The 21,699-nt window shown below is 41.1% G+C and overlaps 1 protein-coding gene and 1 pseudogene across 2 annotated transcripts; one reads left to right on the forward strand and one right to left on the reverse strand.

Annotated features, from left to right (window-relative positions):
• The first annotated feature begins 816 nt into the window (after positions 1-816).
• On the forward strand, positions 817-19,890 carry sub1b (SUB1 regulator of transcription b). The gene is made up of 5 exons (XM_085909690.1): positions 817-1,017; positions 3,747-3,816; positions 3,978-4,097; positions 16,272-16,380; positions 19,409-19,890. The coding sequence occupies exons 2-5, from the start codon at positions 3,748-3,750 to the stop codon at positions 19,486-19,488; spliced, it is 378 nt and encodes a 125-aa protein (XP_085765816.1). The 5' UTR covers positions 817-1,017; position 3,747; the 3' UTR covers positions 19,489-19,890.
• LOC147057609 (E3 SUMO-protein ligase ZBED1-like) lies at positions 5,619-9,701 on the reverse strand (annotated as a pseudogene). The gene is made up of 3 exons (XR_015065832.1): positions 6,127-9,701; positions 5,757-5,955; positions 5,619-5,688 (listed from the first exon to the last, which is right to left on the reverse strand). The product of XR_015065832.1 is annotated as an E3 SUMO-protein ligase ZBED1-like (transcript).
• Positions 19,891-21,699: the final 1,809 nt, after the last annotated feature.

Raw genomic sequence — 21,699 nt, forward strand, 5'->3', positions numbered from 1 at the left:
GGTCACGAGCTATGGGTCGTGACCGAAAGAACGAGATTCAGGATACAAGTGACCGAAATGAGTTTCCTCCGCTGGGTGTCCGGGCTCTCCCTTAGAGATAGGGTGAGAAGCTCGGTCATCCGGGAGAGACTCGGAGTAGAGCCGCTGCTCCTCCACATTGAGAGGTGGCTCGGGCATCTCATCAGGATGCCTCCTGGACGCCTCCCTGGGGAGTTGTTCCGGGCATGTCCCACCGGTAGGAGACCCCGGGGACGACCCAGGACGCGCTTGAGAGACTATGTCTCTCGGCTGGCCTGGGAACGCCTTGGGATCCCCCGGGATGAGCTGGATGAAGTGGCTGGGGAAAGGGAGTCCCTCTTAAAGCTGCTGCCCCCACGACCCAGATAAGCAGAAGAAGATGGATGGATGGATGGATGGATGGATGGATGGATGGATGGATGGATGGATGGATGGATGGATGCATTTTTTGCAAGAGGGCAAACGGCACTTTTCATTTTGACCACTGTAGCATGTTTAGTCCTCTGCGTTATCTCTCTCTCTCTCTCTCTCGCTCTCTCTCTCTCTCACTCTCTCTCTCTCACTCTCTCACTCTCTCGCTTTCTCTTTCTCTCTCTCTCTCTCTCTCTCTCTCTCTCTCTCTCTCTCTCTCTCTCTCTCTCTCTCTCTCTCTCTCTCTCTCTCTTTTCTTTTTCTCTTTCTCACGCACCACACTGTGAATGTACGTAGGCGACCACAAGGTTTCTGTGCACGTTTTTGGACAAGGGCTATTTGTTGGTATCCAGTAAAATATTTAATGATCAGCATGCGTGATTTACCTTTTTACCGTGCGATACGACGTCCTGTACTATACTCCATCTCCATCCGTGGCGGTAATGAAGCAATGTCGATTTACCAAGGGCACGAGGAAGAACAACCGTTTGAAGACGAAGATTTGGAAGGCGAGGAAGATTTTGAAGAAGAAGCAACTTTGTACGTGACGAAGCATTGCAAACCCTAACTAATAATCTACAAAATCATGTGAGTATTTCCCATTTGAAATCGTTCGTTATGTTTTTATTCGTTTATAAGATTTGGCGTTTTGTCTCCGAAAGTACATGTGATTTACTGTTCGTGTATTTCATATTTATACAGTAATGCGAGGTAGTTGAATGCCGACAATCGTGGATAGGCCTGCACATGGTTTACTGCGGTGCATGTAGGGTTAAATATTGACCTACATGTTCAAGTATTATTTTAGGTTTTATATCTGTAGCGTCATATTGGTGAATTAACCAGTTGATCTCCACTCGTCTGTGCTCTTTTTACGAATTAGTAAATAGATTCCCAAAAATTGCAACAATTTGCACACACACGAATGCAATGATAACTGATTGATTTCACATCCGTAACGTAAAACGTTGCCTGTCTCTGTACCAATCCAACATTTCTTGCTGAGCTCTATAAACCCTTTCAAATGGTGACAAATCAAGATAAAATCAGATATTCGCAGTCTTTTGTTTGTTTGTTTGTTTGTTTGTTTTTTCAATTGCCATGACCTTCGACTTGTCTCCTAGCATCACGGAAACGTTTTTGGCACTGCCAAAGAGGCGTTCCTCTTGTATGCTTTAAATACACAGAATATTGTGTACATGCTGTATGTTGTTGTTTTTGGCCTCAATCTGATACAATGCATGGAATTACAGTTGTAAAAACAATGCTTATCATGTCCAGACAATGACACTGTTATTGTCCATCACTTTTGAGAATGAACATGCATGTGCAAAAATTAATATGGTAAAAAGAACTATCACAATTGCATAAAACAGCCTCAAAATTTCATTTATGTCCTGGCACGGGGAAATGCACCATTTTAAGAAGTGAAGCACACAGACTGCATTCACAACAGTTTTAACAGGACCAATTCGACTTTGTACTTAAATAAGAGTTTTAAAAAAAAACACAGGCTTGTAATGTACTCAAGTTTAAAAGTAAAAAAGTACAGTAATCCTTTGTTTTTCGTTGGGGTTTCATTCCGAAATGAATCGTGTCCCACGTTTATAGTAGGACAAATTGTGACTCAGGCATATTTCACTGCGACTCCGCTCTGTAGTATCTTTTTCTTCTGAAGCCATAACACAATGCACTGTGAGAAAAAATCCGTGAAGCTGTAGCTGGTAGCTGTGAGCCATGATATAGTGAGGGATTACTGTATTAAAATTAATTTTGAGTCACAAATAGGTCTAGTATATATTGTATTTGATATTCAATCTAAATTGACCTGCACCCTCAAAAATAGCAGTATTTACTTCGTACTTAGCATATCTCCATGGGAATTGACTGCACCAAAGTAAAAAGCTTTCAATAACTTTTCGTCCTTAACATGTAACATTCAAACTTTAAAACCAAAATTCAAACGATAAAATCTCTTGGAGGCGTTCGTTAAAATATCATTTTTGTAAATGTGCAAAAATGGACCACAAATCTACTTTCAAATACTTTATAACTCACTTCCTCTATATGTTAGGGGATAACTGCCAAAGACATCTTTGCATATCTGAGTTTGCCTCACGTGCCTCCCAGTTTTTGCAGTCATAGGGCAAACGCACTACAGGGCTCCGATGAACCACTCTCGTGGACACTACAAATCCTTTTTTTTTTTTACTCGTGGATGGTGACTTTAAAATATAATTATTATTTTTTTTATCAAGCCCAATGTTTGTGCAAAATTTGTTGCGTTTTCATTCATGTTCAGTTCCTCAAAAATGCGAGTCTCTATGGAGAATAATAATAACTAGAGCTGCGAGCAGCCATAAAGGGCCCTCGCAACCCTGGTCACCATGGAGTTCTTGTATGCTTATGGTACTTGCACTTAACACAATAACTCTTAAATTTGGCCCACGTTCAGACCCTCAAAAACAGCTTTTTTGTTTGTAAACAGCGCATTGCCACGACAACCTTGTGCGACAAAATAAAAAGCTTTCAATAATTTTAGTCCTCATCATGTTTAGATAAAGTTTGAAAACAATCTGTTAAAACCTTAGTAATAGTAGTTTTTTTTATTTATTAAATAGATAATAAAAAATAAAAAAAATAACCCCTGTAAAAGGCCCAAAATGCAGCCTAATTCCAAAGTTAAAATGGCAGATTTATTGGTAGCATATGGCTACACAGTACATTTTTGGAAGTCTTGGGCTGTTCCATATGTCTCCCAAATTTCACAGATTTAGATGAAATGTTGAACCGAGAATGCTAAGCTAAAAAGCCTTTTGTACGTCTTAGGGTACGCCACGTGCCTCCCAGTTTTCATAGTTGTAGGTCGAGCTGGCGTTCACCCACACCCATGTAGCGGCGCGGGAGAAGGGGTTTGTTATTGAGTGTTCTTGGTTTATGGTTGTTCCATGCGGCTAACTAGGAATCGAAGTTCAGCGCCAAACGAATCTGAAAGATTGCGGGAGAACCAGAATGATGGTCCCGGTTCTCAATCCCCAACCCTTATAATGACATGATTTTATTTTACACCTATGTATATGCAGAGTTTAATCACTCACTCTTTGCCTGAGCAACACCTCTGCATATTCTCTTACATTGGTCATTTCAATGTGATATACCTTGTATAATTAAAGTCATGGTTAACGGGATTGTATCTTTATGCATATTACATGTAGTTTTAGTCCTGTTTACATGTGTACTGCGTGTATATCCACGAAAGGTGAATGCTAGCTGTAGGTTCAAACATCTGTCTTAAATATTTATCATTTCCTCTGCAGAATGCCTAAATCAAAGGAAATGCTCTCCACCACATCTGGGAGTGACTCTGATGGTGACGTTGAAACAAAGGTTTGGGTTTATTTCGTTTTTTTTTGTTTTGTTTTTTTAACCATTTGGAATGTTTGAGTGGTCATTTTTTGCTCTTCTAAATGTAAACCCCTGTATACTCTACAAGTAATTTCCCATTGTGTCCCTATATATTGAAACTGTAAAATGTGACCATCTTTTAGGCAAAGAAAAAGAAGTCAAGTGCACCAGGAAAAATGGCTAAGAGGCCAAATTCAGGAGAGAGTGTCAAACCTGGCGGGTCTTCCAAAGGCAACAGTAACACTGGTGACAACATGTTCCAAGTGAGTGTGTTAAGCAGCCATAAACGTTGCATCCACAAAGGAAACAAAATTTTTTTAGGAGACCAAAAAGGAAAGTTTGTCTTTTATTTCTTTCCATACATCATCAACATTCAGTTATGCTGCTTGGGTCCTTCTGTCAGTGCACTCAAACACAAGCATAAGCACTAGGGATGGAAAGGCTTTTGAAACCCGTTTAAACAGTTTGGTTTTATTGTTTCAGTATGGGTTGCCTGTGTCCTTTCAGTCCATAGGCAGGTGCAAGTTGTATTTGTTTCATTTATTTATGAGGCGTAGCAGTGAACACGAGCGCTAATTAATCGCCCTAGGAATCTGCAATTTTACAATCGCAGTATTTACAGAGGAATTCAAAGCTCTCAGTAGAAATCAAAGCAGTCCGGAAATCCTGGTGAGACGCTGAAAATTACAGCACATGTAGTTTTCATCCCGGCAGCTCACACTGCAAGGCGCAATGTTAAATTTGGATTTTACGTGTGTTAAATCCGTTCTTTTCATGTTCTTGTTCACGTTCCAAAAACAAATATGACATCTGGTAACTGAATTCGTCCGTGATGTGACTCGCATGCGCATCAACCACAATGTCGAGTGACATGCACTATAAAAAACAGTGACATGTGGCAGTGGATACTAGGGGTGGGAATTTTGAGGCACCTCATGATTCGATTACGATTCAGAGGCTACGATGCGATTATAAAATGATTATTGATGCCTTTTTAATCTATGTATATGATGCACTTTTTCCACATTTTTTTTGTCTCACTGAATGAGCATTGATCACTTGCAGTTCAAAAAACACCATTTGTAATAAGAAACAGAGTTGAATTCATTTCCATTATATTTTATTAACCTTTATGGAAATATCCATTGGAATGGAAATGCATGAACATTTAAACTCTAGTGTACAGCTCAAGGTGCTTTTTGTGTTTCATGTGTTACAAATAATACAAAAGTGCTCTCAGGCTTAAATGAGCGACTACTTCGGTACCAACTGCTCAAAACAGTAAACAAAAAACTCAACTCATTTTGTATCAGCAGCTTAACAGTGAATTCAATTTTCAATAAAATAGATGGTAGCATTTTGTAGAAAAAATATTGTTTTTAGCAATTCAAAAGTGCTCTCAGCCTTAAATGAGCAACTACTTCAGTACCAACAGCTCAAAACAGTAAACAAAAAACTCAACTCTCATTTTGTATCAGCAGTTTAACAGTACATTCAATTTTCAATCAAATAAATGGTAGCATTTTGTAGAAAAATATTGTTTTTAACCACTCAAAAGTGCTCTCAGGCTTAAATGTACTATTACTTCAGTACAAACGGCTCATAAAAGTGCTTTTCTGCTTTTTAAGTTGTGTAAACATGAACTAGTTTCCCTGAGGTACAAATATAAAAACTCAAGTCCATTTGCAGCCGAACCTCAACAATATGTATGATAGGGCAAGTGTGCTAGTGAGAAAATTTTATGTTCTTGTATAAGAACAGGAGTTGATCCACATGCTCAGATGAGTGTGCTACGTTGTCCAGTGATGATGCCTCCTGCAGTCGAAAAAACTCGTTCTGCAGCAACACTGGTGCCTGGAATACACAGGTACCTCTTGGCAAGCCTAGAAATAAGAGGAAAATGTACTGCATTTCTTGCCCACCTGTCAAGAGGGTCCTCAGAGAGACGGAGAGCTGGAGTACTAGTACAGTACTTGTTAACTTCTTCTTGAGCCCTGGCGTAGGCAGATCGAGGCTGTGGCTGCCTTTCGGCAGATGCCTTCCTCAACAGATCCTCCAAAAAGGAAGATGACAAAGCTCTGTGTTCCTCTTCCATGTCTATGTTTGGTGGGTCCTCTTCCCCTCAAATGTTTATCACAACTTCATTGTTAAATTGACATTTGATACAAATGATTGAATTTGATATTTAATTATGTACAAAATAAATAAATGGTATATTATACAGAATTTGCACAGAGTAACACTTTACAGGGAATATTATATAATACAATATAATAAAAGTTGCAGAATTACCTGGAGTTGTGCAGCAGCCTCAACAGCCACTTTGTCATAGTCTGTCCTCCTGCGACAGAAAGGGCAGGCTTTTAAACTGAGGGTCAAGGGCAGCAGCTATCTGAAGAGTTTGCTTCTCCTGCTCGCTGCTGTATCTCTTGCTGAGGTCCTCGTGTATGGCTCTCTTCATTTCCCTGATCAATGGAGACATCCCAGGACCGTCCTTTGTCTCATTGAGGAGTTTAACTTGCAGAGGAGCAATTAGAGAAATGGTGGGGCTTCTCTCTGTGGACATTACGGTTGTTGCATCCCTCAGGGGCTTGAGGGCTGCTCTGATATCCTCAGCATTTGTGACATCAGCCTCACTGAGTGTACATAGATCTTTCTCTGATCTTCTCACCTGAGAGGAGAGGAGTGTGGCGGTGATAGCAGGCCGCTGTTCCAAAAACCTGCTCACCATTTCAAAGGCACTATTCCATCTAGTACAACAGTCCCCAGTTTTTGCTTGGGGATGTTAAGCAGCTTCTGGTTCTCTTCAAGCTGATGTGCACCGAATATTCTGCGGTGGAAAAAAGTGCCGATGCGTCTCACTCTTCCCAGCACTGGCCACACTTGGCACCTTCAGGGCATGTTGAGCCGCAGGGTTCAGCATGTGGGCGTAGCATTTCAGATGACTGAAGTTACTGACAACCATATTAGCTGCATTGTCTGTAACTAGAACAACTTCTTTATTTGCAATGTTCCATTCATTTAAAGCACTGCTTAGCAGCTCAGCCATATTAGCACCCGTGTGGCTTTCATGCATTGCTCTTGTTTGAAGCACGTGTGCTTTCAGCTCCCACTCATCGGTTATGAAATGCGCAGTTAGAGTAACAAATGACTCGCTGGCTACAGACGTCCACGCATCACATGTAACGGCGACTCGGTCTGCATTCAACAGCGATTATGTTATTTCTGCTTTAGTCTGCTTGTAGAGTGCCGGGACGGCCGTGTCGGTGAAATAGTGTCGGGGTGGGATGATGTACCTCGGCTCCGTTGCCTCCCTCATTCTCCGAAATCCCCAATTCTCTATAACCAAGTACGATTGCAAACCCATTGCAATGAATTTCGCGATGCCTTTTGTAATTTGCTTGGCCTTTTGCGATGTGTTAGGCAGCTTACTCAGAGCGTCCTCAATTGTTCTCTGGCTCCTAGTAGCGACAGCAGCAACCGGCTTTCCCATCTCCTCTGTAGGGTGCAATCGTGCTGTGTGACTTCTCATATTTGTTGTGTTGCCAAAGTATTTTATTTTAGCACCACAAATATTGCATACAACGTAGCTTTTGTCCAATTCATTTCCTCCGTCAACATTGTAGAATCCAAAATGATTCCACACGTCTGCTTTAAAACTTTTAGGAGCAGGTCGGATCTCTTGGCGAAGTGGGTTAAATATCTCAGGCTCAGCCATGTTTGTTTTTTTTTTTTTCTGGAGGAGTGTATTGCGGAAGTGTGCTGAGTGTGCCACTGTGCTCTCGGTTCGTTCCGCATAGCGTCTCGGAGAATGTGCTTACTGTATTTTAGTTCTGCTGTTCTTGGCATATTTAAATAATCGGAATTTGGATGTTTGCGAATTGTTCTCGATTCTTCCACGACCGAATCGCGATTAATCTAAGAATCGGACATTTCCCCCACCTCTAGTGGATACTGAAGTAAATATGATCCAACAAGGGCTCATTTGTTTTTTCATCTAATATCGAAACGGGAGTAATGCAGCAAGTGGTGGAATTATGTTGGGGAAATGAGGTGATGGCTTTCTTTCTCTTCAGTTCATGGAAACGTCCAGTGAAGATCATGTCACGTAAGGCCATAGACGACTAGCCATCTAAAGATGATATTGCGTCATTGCTGTGCATAATAAACAAACTGTGGTTGAATTACATTAATTATCACATACTCCATGCAGTGTAGTTAGTTTTCCAGGTCAAGTCGTTAGTTTACACTTAAAATCTTTCCTGTAATATCACATACTCTATGAAGTGTGCTAACAATAGTTTTCCAGGTCAAGTCGTTAGTTTACACTTAAAATCTTTCCTGTAATATCACATACTCTATGAAGTGTGCTAACAATAGTTATCCAGGTCAAGTCGTTAGTTTACACTTTAAATTTTTTCTTTAATGTCACTTGTTCTGCCTCTAATCCAACAGAACCTCGATTTAACACACGTTCTACGTGACTTTCTGTCTAACAGGGTTTGAATCATTTCGTTGCTACTTTCAGCAATCCTTGGGCAGTAGGCACTGTACACCCTGAACTGCTTGCCAGCCATTTGAAGGGCCCACATAGATAAACAAGTATTTACACCCACAATCACAACTATGGACAATTTGGAGTGGTCAATCAGCCTGCAACATGCATGTTTTGGGGAATGTGGGAGGAAACTGGAGCACCTGGGTAAAACCCACGCAGGCATGGGGAGAACATGCAAACTCAAGTCAAGTTTATGTGTAGCCCTAAATCACAAGCAATCACAAAGGGTTTCACATAGACAATCAATTGACAATTATTCTCAAAGCATCCCCTGATCTTGGGCGCCCAAAGGGGCAAGGAAAAACTCAAAAACCCCTACCAGGGGAAAAATGAGAAACCTTGAGAAGGGACCACAGATGGAAGGATCTCCCTTTCAGGATCACCAGGCTGCAATGGATGCAAAGAGGGCACATAAAATACATAATATGGAAATCAAAAAGTGGATGTCCAGGCCAAAGCGAAGAGCTGTCGGAGGTGCCTTCGATTGTCCTGGCAGTGTCCTCTAGGAGGGTAATCCGCTGCAGTTCCCTCATGCTGAATTGGTCCACGAGAATCTAGATAGCCGCCGTCAGCTTGGGTGTCACCTAACCACCTCCCCAGCCGGGGAGGGGTGGGGGGAGTGGGGTCGGGGAGAGGGAGCAAAAACAAACTCCAGCCGAATCGGCTACTACAGGTCAATTAAAGGCCATATCATAGAAATACGTCTTTAAACGTGTCTTAAAAGTTTCTACTGAGGTAGCAGTTCTAATATCCATTGGTAGAGCATTCCAGAGCTCTGGAGCCCGAATAGAAAATTAGCCCCTGCAGACATTTTCTTGGCCCTCGGTGTCACTAAAAGACTAGCATTTTGCGAACGAAGGTTACGAGACGGAACATAAGGAACAACTAAGTCGACGAGATATGAAGGCGCTAAGCCATGCGACGATTTATAGGTTAATAGAAGAACCTTGAAGTCACATCTTAAATGGACCGGGAGCCAGTGTAAATTGGCTAATATTGGGGTAATGTGATCAAATTTTCTTGTCCGTGAGAGCAGCCTTGCAGCAGCATTTTGTACTAACTGTAGACTTTTGATGCTGGACTTGGGAAGACCAGAGAATAATGCATTACAGTAGTCCAGGCGCGACGTGATAAATGCATGTATAATAATTTCCGCATCACCGGTCAAGAGGATTGGGCGAATCTTAGCAATATTACGAAGGTGAAAAAATGCTATTCTGGTTATATTCTTAATGTGCTTTTGAAAGGAGAGCGTTTGGTCAAATATTACCCCGAGATTAGTTACAGTATCACACTGAGTGATAGTACGGTTATCTATAGTTATAGTGGTTTCCTTAAATAAATGTTGATAACGAGCTGGACCAATTATCAACATCTCAGTTTTATCTGGGTTCAGAAGAAGGAAGTTGAGAGACATCCATTGCTTGATCTCCGCAAGGCATGCCTCAAGATTACAACAGTCCCGCGGATCTGTCATTGATAACGGCATATATAATTGGGTGTCATCCGCGTAACCTTGAAAACTAATATTATATTTACGTATTATGTCCCCAAGCGGGGTCATATAAATATTAAATAGAATTGGTCCTAGTACCGATCCCCGTGGGACACCACACGTAACTTTATAGAGCTCAGAGGACGCATTGCCATGGACCACTCGGTGCGTCATGTCTGATAGATACGAATGAAACCAGCCTAGTGCTGACCCCGAAATACCAACACAATCTTTAAGACGCTCTAATAAAATATCGAAGTCAACAGTGTCGAAGGCAGCACTAAGATCCAGTAGTAACAATACCGATGAAGTGTTTGAATCCATAGCTATGAGGAGATCATTGTCACTTTAGCAAGTGCTGTCTCAGTGGAATGATTAGCTCTAAAACCAGACTGAAAAGATTCATATCGATTATTAGCGACCATGTAATCAATAAGCCGTTGCGCTACTACCTTTTCAAGCAGTTTTGCTATGAATGGGAGATTTGAAACTGGCCTATAGTTACTGAGACAGTCCGGGTCAAGATTTGGTCGCTTAAGTAGCGGTTTAATGATAGCGGTTTTAAAGGCTGTTGGCACTATCCCAGAGGAGACAGACAGATTAATTATATTTAAAACAGACGGTCCAAGGATTTGAAATAATTCTTTAAATAGTTTAGCTGGAAGCGGGTCGAGTAAACATGTTGTTTGTTTAGCCGCACTAACTAATTGTGTAAGCCTTTCGAGGGACACGCTTTTAAAATTTGAAAGGGTTATTGCATGATCGTCAGCGCCGGTAATCGGCGGTCCCGACTGAGCGATCGGAATGGTCATCTTGATCTCATCCCTAATGGATTCAATCTTTCGAGCAAAGAATTTCATGAACTCGTCAGCCGAGTGAAAGGAGCTATTGGGGGTTGGCTGGCGTAGTGTTAGCTTTGCCACTGTATCAAATAGGTATTTAGGATTGTTCTTATTGAGATTAATGACCTGCGAAAAATAACGAGTTTTTGCTAAGATAAGCGCATCTTTATATTTCAGGAGGCTGTCGCGCCATGCCTGATGGAAAACCTCAAGTTTGGTTAAACGCCATTTGCGCTCATGCTTTCTACTTAATTGCTTAAGCGAACGTGTTTCATCTGTGAACCACTGAGTAGGCAATCTACGGCGAGTTTTCAGACGGAGCGGCGCCACAGAGTCAACGGCATTTAACAATGTAGCATTGAATTCATTTGTAAGATTATCAATAGAGCCGGTATATGAGGGAAATACGGCAGTTGCTGGTGGCAGTAGCCCAGATAGCGCAGTCGCAGTCATGGAGTTAATATTACGGCTGCTATAATTCTGATTGCTCTCTTATCTTTGACTAAGAACTAAAATTTCAAATTTTATTAAGTAGTGATCAGACAAAACAGTAGGGTATGGCAGTACTGTTATATTAGAGGTTGCCAGTCCTCAGGATAATACCAAATCTAAGGTATTACCATTGTTATGCGTTGCTACCTGTACGGCTTGCGTAAAACCAAACGTATCAATTAGAGTCAGAAACGCCAAAAGTGGCTCTGACGGTAAATTCATGTGGACGTTAAAATCGCCCATGATTATTATATTATCCGCTTTTGTCACTAGATCAGCCACGAATTCTGAAAATTCATCCAGGAAGCCAGAGTAAGCCCCAGGTGGACGGTAAATAACAGCAAGATAAAATGACGGTAAAGCAGTGGATCGGACAGTGAGAACTTCAAATGTTTTAAATATGTTAATCGAACGAGGCGTAAACCTAGATCGGAATTTGAGATGAGGGCAACACCCCCACCCTTTTTTCGAGGACGCGCCACATGCGAGCTCACAAAATTTGGAGGCAAGGCCTCATTAAGCGGTAGCAGTTCATTAGGTGTTAACCAGGTCTCGCAAAGACCAAATATATTTAGATTATGTTCCGTGATGAGGTCATTAACGAGAACTGCTTAAGCGGTAGCAGTTCATTAGGTTTTAACCAGGTCTCGCAAAGACCAAATACATTTAGATTATGTTCCGTGATGAGGTCATTAACGAGAACTGCTTTCGTATGAAGCGATCTAATATTCATAAAACCAAGTTTAAGTGTAATCGGTTGATCAAGGTTTGTATTTATCAAAGGATTTTTAAACAAAATGAAAATAAGATTGTGTTCTCTAGGCCTGACATCACCTCTCAATTGTTTATTAGCGCGGTGGGACGATACGACCGTAGGAATTTGATAGTAAATATTTGGTACACACGTAATATTATCTGAAACAGGCACCATATCATCAGCTATACCGGTCGGGGTAGAGCTGGCACCATTTGTCTGCCACCTCAGTAGAAAGTGTGTTCATGTGTACTGTAGCACTATTCAAACTGTGACGCTCTAGTCTACACAAGGAGCTATGTGCATGCTGGAAGTCTAGCCTAGCGCTAGTTAACTTTAACTTAACTGACTCCAAACCCATCCTGACAGGTGGTCTAGTCACCTGTGCTCCGGCCTGCTCTAAGGTGACCTGTCATGAGTGGCTCAAACAGTAATCTATATTCCTAGAAAGAGTGAAGGCGCCTTCACGGTTAGGATGAAGGCTGTCCTTCCTCAGCAGGTCGGGGCGGCCCCAGAAGGAGGAGCACTTATCTATGAAATACAGTCCCTGCTTTTTACAGAACCCAGCCATCCATCAATTAAGGGAGACTAATCTACTAAACCTCTCCCAGGCAGGGGGGCCAGAGACAAATACTCGATGCCGACTCATCTTTCTGGCGAGATCACAAGTCCTCGCTATGTTTCTCTTTGTGATCTCAGATTGCCTCATCCTAACATCATTGGCGCCGACGTGTATCACTATATCAGAGTAGCTAGTGTTGTTGGAACTACGCTGTTGACTAGTCCTATTGCGAGTCAGCTCCCTAGGATTAGCTTCTATGTCGGGTGCTCTGCCCCCAGGAATACACATTACCGTGGCTGGATTTTTAAGCGTGATATTTCGGGTGATGGAGTCACCTATGACCAAGGTGCGAGGGCCAGTAGACCGAGATGACTTTGGACGGCTATGTGTCTTACCTGGCTCATTGCGATTAGCAAGCCGCTTGGGGCGAATGCTAATGGGGCTAGTGGGCTGACTACAGTCCGCGACTGTGTCCGCCACATCTACTGTTATCGCACCTCTAGCAGGGACAACCTCTCTAACAGAAGGGTGCAGTTGGTGCACGAAGCAGTACAAACCTCTTGTTCCGCAGCCATACTTACGTGTCCGATGATCGACGATAGACAAATGGCCACCACAGTAGCACAGTAGCAACCCGGAAGTGAGATCTCCACACTTTCCACACAGGAAATCTGGAGACAGAATTGAACCCTGCACCTCTTCCGGGCCGCTGTAAAGAAATCAATAATTATCAATATTGACTGATTGAGAAACGTTTTTCGCATATATCACTCAACTCTACTAAGCACAGTATTTTTAAAAAGGCATTATATTGGCGAGTTTGATTTTTTCATAGCTGCATTGTATTACATATTAAAATAAAATGTAATACATTATCTAAACTCAGGCCTTCTAAAGGTCCTTATTTTTTAATCATTAAATTGAAAATAAATAGAATTCAATATAGATTGATAATGACCAATATGAAATACTGTATTTTCTGGACTATGAGTCACTTCGGAGTACAATTCGCACCAGCCATAAAATGCATTAAAGAAGAAAAAAAGCAAATACAAGTCGCACCGGAGTACAAGTCGCGTTTTTGGGGGGACTCTATTTGACGAAATCCAACACCAAGAACAGACATGAATAAGCAACCACAGGCTAAACGATACAGCATGCTAACGTTACATAAACAAACGAAGAACTGAGAATGTGCCTGGCGTAATATATTAACAGTTTTTCAAATAACTATAACACAAATAACATGTTTACCAAGCCATCTGTGTCACTAAAAATCATTAAATCTATCGAAATCTTCGTCCTCTGTAAGCGACTCCACTGCTTACTCCGGAAGTACATGTGGAGCTGAGGTCAGACTCATCGTCAGCTGCGGTTCTAATTATTCCACAGGCCTATATAACTATATATAAACTAGATATTAAATAACTATAACATAAATAACATTTTTATTTAACCATTCGTGTCATTCCCAATCATTAAATCCACTGAAATCTTCGTCCTCTGTGTCACCTAAAAACTCCGGAAGTACATGCTGCGCTGACGTCAGACTCGTCAGTTGCGGTTCCTGTTATTCCACAGGCCTACCGTATTTTCCGGACTATAAGGCGCACCTGAAAACCTAAAATTTTCTCAAAAGCCGACAGTGTGCCTTATAGTCCGGTGCGCCTTATATATGGATCAATTGATGAATTTGTTGATCCATACTAAATTTTCAGTACGTTTTAGTACAACTAGTAGATTACAAGGTCGCATCGCTTACCAGCATGACGGCAACCGTGGTAAGGGGGCGTCACTGAATAGCTGTTGTACCCGCGAGGCTATTTCATGTCAAAATAGGCTACTCTGTTAATGTTTTGAGTAAATTTACGGATTGATATGGAAGGGAAACATAGGTAAGCAGTACCAAGGTGTTAGATCGAACTTTAGTCAGTTCCGATCATTTTTTTAGCCCTCGTTTGAGAAACGCGATTGTTTACACTTTGCTGAGGCTCATGGGAGTCTGCGAGCTGAGGCTCATGGAAGTTTGCGGGTGGCTAATGCTATAGTGATAGCTGCTATATGCACGAGGCTATTTCATGTCAAAATAGGCTGCTCTTTTAATGTTTCAAGTACATTTACGGATCGATACGGAAGGGAAACACAGGTAAGCAGTACCAAGTTGTTAGATCGAACTTTAGTCAGTTCTGATCATTTCATAGGATAGTTTGAGAAACGTGATTGTTTACAGAGGGCTTATTGGTTATTGGCTAGTGGATGCATATTGCAACCCTAGTCAACCGCAGTTTGTTGCAGTATAGCTTCTATTTTGGGCGCCTTATAATCCGGTGCGCCTTTTATATGGACAAAGTTTTAAAATGCGACGTTCATTGAAGGTGTGCTTTATAATCCGGTGCGCCTCTTGGTCCGCAAAATACGGTATATAACTATATATAAACTATATGTCAAATGACTATAACCTAAATAACACTTATAAACAGCGCCGCTGGTAACTCCAGAAGTACACGCGGCACTGAGGTCAGATTCATTGTCAGTGGTGGCTCCAATTATTCCACAGGCCTCGTGCGCCTTTATGCTGTTTGAAGTTAAAATAACATGTGAAGTGATCAACTATATAATAGTAAGTAATGTGTTAACGATCAAGTAATAATGTATTAATAATTTCACATATAAGTCGCTCCTGATTATACGTTGCACCCTCGGCCAAACTATGAAAAAAACTGCAACTGGAAATAGTTGGATATAGTCCAATATATAGTCTGGAAAATACGATACTTGTATCTAGGAGTGGAACAGTTTACGAAATCCATGGTCTGATTCTCGGTTTTGTGGCCATGGTTTTTGGTTCAGTTCGATACACATTGACGCTTCAAAATATTATTAGTACTATAATTATTCTTATATTGTTATTTTCATTATTATAGGTTTGCAACCAACCTTTGTATTTATCTGTTGCCATTCATAAGAGAGAAAAGATGTGGTTCCATCTGGACACATCAGCTTTGTGTTCAATTGTACAAAGCTAAACTTCACAATACCAATAAACTGAGATAAGATAACATGACATTTTTTCTTACACAAAATATGTGCTTTTGTTCCACAGGTTGGAACACACTAATCTTATAATTACTGGACTCTTAAATCCCTTACTGTTCCTTTTTTTGCTCTTGCGCCTGTCTGATTTAAGTGCTCCCTGAGTCTGCAGATATTATTGTATCGTAAATTGGTGGCCATTCTCCAAGATTTTTTTTTTTATATATATATAATGGGTAACCACCTGACCGGGAAAGTAGCCACACACTTGAACTTTTCAGCTTCCCACATGCAGGACATGCTGTTTTGGATTCATCTGCTCTTTTGAGAAATGTCGGGCATAACATGGTTGATGGTTGTGTGTGAGTGAGAGGCACCCACAGTGTCTTTTTTTAGTTGATTATAAAATATATTATAAAATGGATGTACGTATGTATAGACGGATGGATGTATGGACAGATGAATGGATTTCAGCCTCAGTAGCTGCCAGTTTTATATTCAAACAAACATGTTTTCATCCAAAAACTCAACTCATTCCACTCCAGTTGTTTTAGTTTAGGTTTGTTGTCTACTTTTCATCCCAGGAATTGCATGAACTAACATATCTTTAAATATTCCTTTGCGTTTTCATCTTGATAATATTGTACGTTGTTATATTGTTACTAGACATACCTGATCAGTTTTTTTTCTTTTTTTAACAGATTGGAAGAATGCGATATGTCTCTGTCCGGGACTTTAAAGGGAAAGTTCTGATTGACATCAGAGAGTACTGGACGAATCCAGATGGTGATATGAAGCCTGGGAAGAAAGGTAAACCAATGATAAAATTGTCTTGTCTGTACAGTGAATGGTCATTGTGTAAAGTCATGTGACTTCAAACTAATGTTGAATGGGCGTCCGCACATACAGGCCACCATTTAAAGCAGTGGTCCCCAACATTTTTTATACAAGTCCATACCCTTGGGGTTTTTTTATGTTTCACCAATATTGAATAACCTTTTAGCATTAGCAATGCAGTTCGCCCCAAAGTATGACACTCTCAATAGATGCTTTGATCGATTAGTGACCAATCATCATCAACCAATCATGAATCATTCATGAAAATATGCGCCATCAGTATTTCTGACCAAAGACATCCACAGCCACTCATCGCAGCTTAAAGCTTAAACACTTGTGGTGGATGTCTTATGTCTTTCAAAAACAAAAAGGGTCTGTGGTACTTCTTAACCATGTTTGCGCTCGCTTCCACAACCTATCTTTGGTAGACCTGAAAGTCTTCTGGTTGATGCAATATTCCTTTTGTCTTCTGGCTGAGATAAAACCACAAACCAAGTACAACAATCCAGTCACACTCTTCAATGTTTGCTTCAGTGTGCTTTGAACGAGTCACTGCACACTGGCTGCAGTGCGCCAGTTGAACGTCACCACAGTTATTTTTATCAGGCGCCGTATGTGTATTTTCATGAAGCGGAAGAAATTACAACCTACAGACTTTCCATATCAGCTAACTACCTAGCTTAAGTATAAACCAATGCGACCTCGTGGGTGGAGACGTTCCAGAGACGTAACGTAGCCATTTGCAGCCGGTATGAAATGCAGTCGCGGGTCATCCGTGGGAAAAAAACGCACGCAGCCATTCCACAGCCAGTGGAAATTCAATCAATCAATCAATTAATCAATCAAATGTTATTTATATGGCCCTTTACAATCACCAACTAGTTCCCAAAGTGCTCTACAACAGGATAAAGAATGGGAAAAAAACTAAACGATTCAAAAGTGCTAAAAAGAGTGGTACAGTGTATTAAAAGCCTTCCACAAGTGCAATAAAATGAATTCAATAAAATTTGTATAAAATTGAGATAATTAAAAAGAAAATGATGGAGTGAGTATATAGTGGCGCCACTCAAAGTTCGAGTGTCAATCTCAACAAGTGGGTCTTGAGCTTCGTTTTAAAAAAGCCTGAGATCTCAAGTTCATTTCGCAGTTCAGGAGCAGCAATGGCGAAAGAACGATCGCCCCACTGTTTGGATCTCGACCTTGGGACCTACAAAAGAAACTGACCGACAAAAAAAGTGCAAGGTTCTGCCTTAATTGCGAGAAAATAGTTGACATGTTCGAAATAAGAGGGGCCAAAAAATTTTGGGCGTTGTTGAGGCGGCCAACGGGACATTTGGCCGTCACGTGGCGGGAATTACCGAGCCTGGTGGTGGACATCGGCGAAAGTGATGCAGTCAAACTGAAGAGTCCTATTGGGTCTTTTTGGCCTGTGGAACTCTAGAGACAGCTGACAGATACTTTTTGGGCAAGTAGAACGCAGCTTAAAAACACGAGTGTGGCAGGACTCTGCAAACCCATGGACAACGACTTTCTTCGAGGAAGTTCTGGTTTACAATCTGGCATCTCAGGAGGGGGGGAAAAGTGCACCGTGAGCATTGTGTTTGTGAACCTGACCTCATCTAGGTACGTTCTCTTGCATAGAAGTCGCCCAGGTGGTTTACAAACCTCCTCTGTGGCAAAGCCCCGAGAGGTGGATGAGATTCATCTAGAGTTTCTAAAGGCTGTAGATGTGGGGATTTCCTGGTTGACACAACTCTACAATATCACTTACACATCAGGGACAGTGCCTTCGAATTTTCAGGCCGTGGTAGTTGTCACTCCTTTTAAGAAAGGGTGTGTTCCAACTACAGAGGTGCTGGAGAGGAGGGTCTGTCGGGAGGTTGAATCTCAGATTCAGAAGTAGCAATATGGTCTTTGTCCTGGCCGTGCAACAGTTCAACTGCTCTATACCCACGGCAGGGTCCTCAAGGGTGCATGAGAGTTTGCCCAACCAGTCAGTGTACATGTGTTTTGTGGACTTAAAGAAGACGTTTGACTGTGTCCCTCGCAGAGTTCTAGAGGGGGCACTTTGTATGTTTATGGGGTACAAAACCCCTTGATAAGGATAGTTGGGTCCTCATACAGTATAATTCAGTTTGGCCAGCATTTCTGGTAATACATCAGATTCATTTCCGGTGAGGATTGTACCCTGCCAAGGTTGCCCTCTCTCTGATTAGGTTCATGACCTTTATGGACAGAATTTCTAGGTGTAGCCAAGGTTTTGAGGGGGTCCGGTTTGGTGGCCTTAGTATTAAATGTCCACTTTTTGCAGATTACTTACTTTTGGCTTCTTCAAGCCATGATCTTCAACTCTCACTGGAGCGGTTCGCAGCCGAGTGTGAAGCGGTTCAGATTAAAACCATCACCTCCAAATCTAAGACCATAGTCCTGAGTTGGAAAAGGGTGGAATGCCCTCTCTGGTTTGGGAATGAGATTTTGTAGGAGTTCAAGTCTTGTTCACAAGTGAGGGCAGGATTCAATGTGAGATCTTCAGGCGCATCAGTGCAGCGTCTGCTGTGATGCGGTCTTTGTACCAATCCGTTGCAGTGAAGAGAGACCTGAGCTGAAAGGCAAAGCTCTCGATTTACCGGTCAATCTAGTTTCACCTCACCCTCACAAGCTCTAGGATGAGCTAGATAAAATGGCTTGGGAAAGGGAAGTCTGGGCTTCCTTGCTTAAGTTGCTTCCCTGGCAACGCGACTCCAGAAGAGCATGAATGAATGTTAAAAAAAATCTAACCTTAAATCAAAGTTTTTATTCAGCAGGGGGGAAAAATCCTGCATTAAGTAATTATATTACATCAAATAATGTGTGCCACAATCAACACTTCTGATGGTAATCCTTTATATGTATGAGAGTGTGTGAGAGAGTGAGATATGTGGAAACATGTTTATTTTCTTATTAAATCTTGCTGAAATCACATACCTCTTTACCTTTTGTTGTGTTGTTTCAAATTTCACAGGCATCGCCCTGAATCCAGAGCAGTGGAACCAACTGAAGGACCAAATTTCAGAAATTGATGATGCCATTAAGAGTATATAAACAATCCTTGGAACCTTTGGAAACTTGGTTAATTCATTTTGTAAAAAGCCTGTGATTCTTTTGAAACTGACTTGGATGAAATAGTTCATTAGTTTGTTAGTTCCATGTCATTGTTTTTTTTTTTCTCTCCCCATGATAAGCTTATTTAGCCGTGTACCCCTTGAGGTTTTGTAATGATGAGAGTAAATAGGGGTTGCTCATCATAGTGCGGCACATCACTTTTCATAGCAAAACTAAGACGGTTAATTGCTTCCCTATTAAAGGTTTTACAGTTATATAAATTCATGTTTATAGTTTGACTTTCGCATTAATCAAAACTTGTTTTTAAAAGCTCTTTAAATTAGGGATGCTAGTTGATACTGTGTTTACTGGGTATTAATAAATTGAATTATTGAAAAAAAATGTGACTCATGAGAACAAGTGGTACAGATGATGAATGAATGAATGAATGAATGTTACTGACTCAACCTATTAGAGAGGCACAATAATGGCAAAATATGCAATATGGATTTCAAGCAGTGTAAAGCAAATTATTATGATTATGCGGTATGAGTAGGAGAATTGAGTATCTGGGTTCCAGTCCTAACAAAATTGCCAAAACTCCTGCCTGTCCCCAAATGAATATTTTTTTGCTATTGTGGGGGTGAGCATTGTCATCTTGGAGGGAAAAGTTTAATTTGGACCCAAACTGTGGAGATATGGACTGTGGAGGAGCCACTGCTTGAAGAATCTCACTTCAACATCTCCACATTGGGATTGCCTCTGATGGAGCCAAGCCTCATTTCAAGTGAAATGCCGACCCACGCCATGAACCCTGCCTTCTAGTAAAATGCGTGTTTCTCAACTCAATATTGTTCTTATTGCCAGTTAATATAAAGTTTTTTTTTTTCAAGTTAGACTAGAAATTTGAAAGTGCAACTAGCATTATTTACCACTATGATAATATATTTAGAAAAGGCAACCAAGGCAGATACGAAAGAGTTCATTAGATACTGGTGACGCACAGTGCATAAAAGCCAACCTGCACCTCACAGGAGCTGGCACATCATCATCTGGTGAGCTGGACTTTCACGGATCTTATAATCCTACTCATCCATAATATTTTGCAAACATTGTGTCCTGCCTGTCAATCTTATCAAATATTTCATTGTTTCACATTCATGTCAAATCACATCCATCGTATATTGTATTAATCATGCATTCTTTACCTGTTCAGGTCCAGGATATCAATTTTGAATGTTGACGCCTGCTGAAGCCTCCTCAGATTTTACTTATTTGCTAAAATATCTCTCTGTGCATTTGTACCAGTTGAATTTCTCTTTTGTGTTATTTTTAATCAAAATCATATTTTAAAAAGCAACAACAAAAAGTTAGCAGAAGTATAAATGAGCAGAATAACTGTTAAAACCTGTCTTTGTTAGCATATCCACAGAGCAAAGCACTTGTTTAAATTTTCATTGAGCTGATGGGCAAGTAAACAACAGTTTTCAGGATATAAAGTAGTAACACACATTTCAGTTAAGTACAGTGTTACAAATATAGTACACTTTAAATATCTGTAAAGTAGGTGTTTATTAACCCCAGAGGTGGCCAACCACTGGCATGCCTCACTCCTCGCAACTGTGGTACCTGTAAAAGATTCACTACCTCGGTCTCGTCGGACCCCACATGTGGCCAGCCTTCGGTGTGCCCAGCTTTGCCATGAGGATAGTGCCATCCACAGACCCATGAGTTGTTGGTTAGGGTAAAATCTTAACACCTGGAAGGGGGGTAGGAAAAAATTAGTTCAAGATTTAACTGGCTCTAAATAATTTGAAGCGCAGAACCCAAGTTGCTTTATATGAACATACCGTAATAAGTCTAACTATAACTATAAGTCGCTCGGGAGTATAAGTCGCACCAACCATAAAATGCACAATAAAGTGAAAAAAAAAACACATAAGTCGCACCGGAGTATAAGTCTCACTTTTGGGGCAAATTTATTTGTCAAAATCCAACATCATATGACAACAATATTATCAAACCATCTGTGTCACTCCTAATCATTAAATCCATCGATCAAATTCCTTGTCCTTTATGTCAACAACGCCGCGCGCGCGCGCGCGCAGATCTAGTATATAACTATATTGTAGCATTAACAAAGTACCAGGAAAGACGTGGGTTTGGTAAACGGCTCTTTATTTAACAAAACAAGAGTTCAACGAGCCAACA

The sequence above is a fragment of the Syngnathus leptorhynchus genome, chromosome 4 (genome assembly GCF_054491065.1).
Source record: "Syngnathus leptorhynchus isolate UIUO chromosome 4, UIUO_Slep, whole genome shotgun sequence".
Taxonomy (NCBI): domain Eukaryota; kingdom Metazoa; phylum Chordata; class Actinopteri; order Syngnathiformes; family Syngnathidae; genus Syngnathus; species Syngnathus leptorhynchus.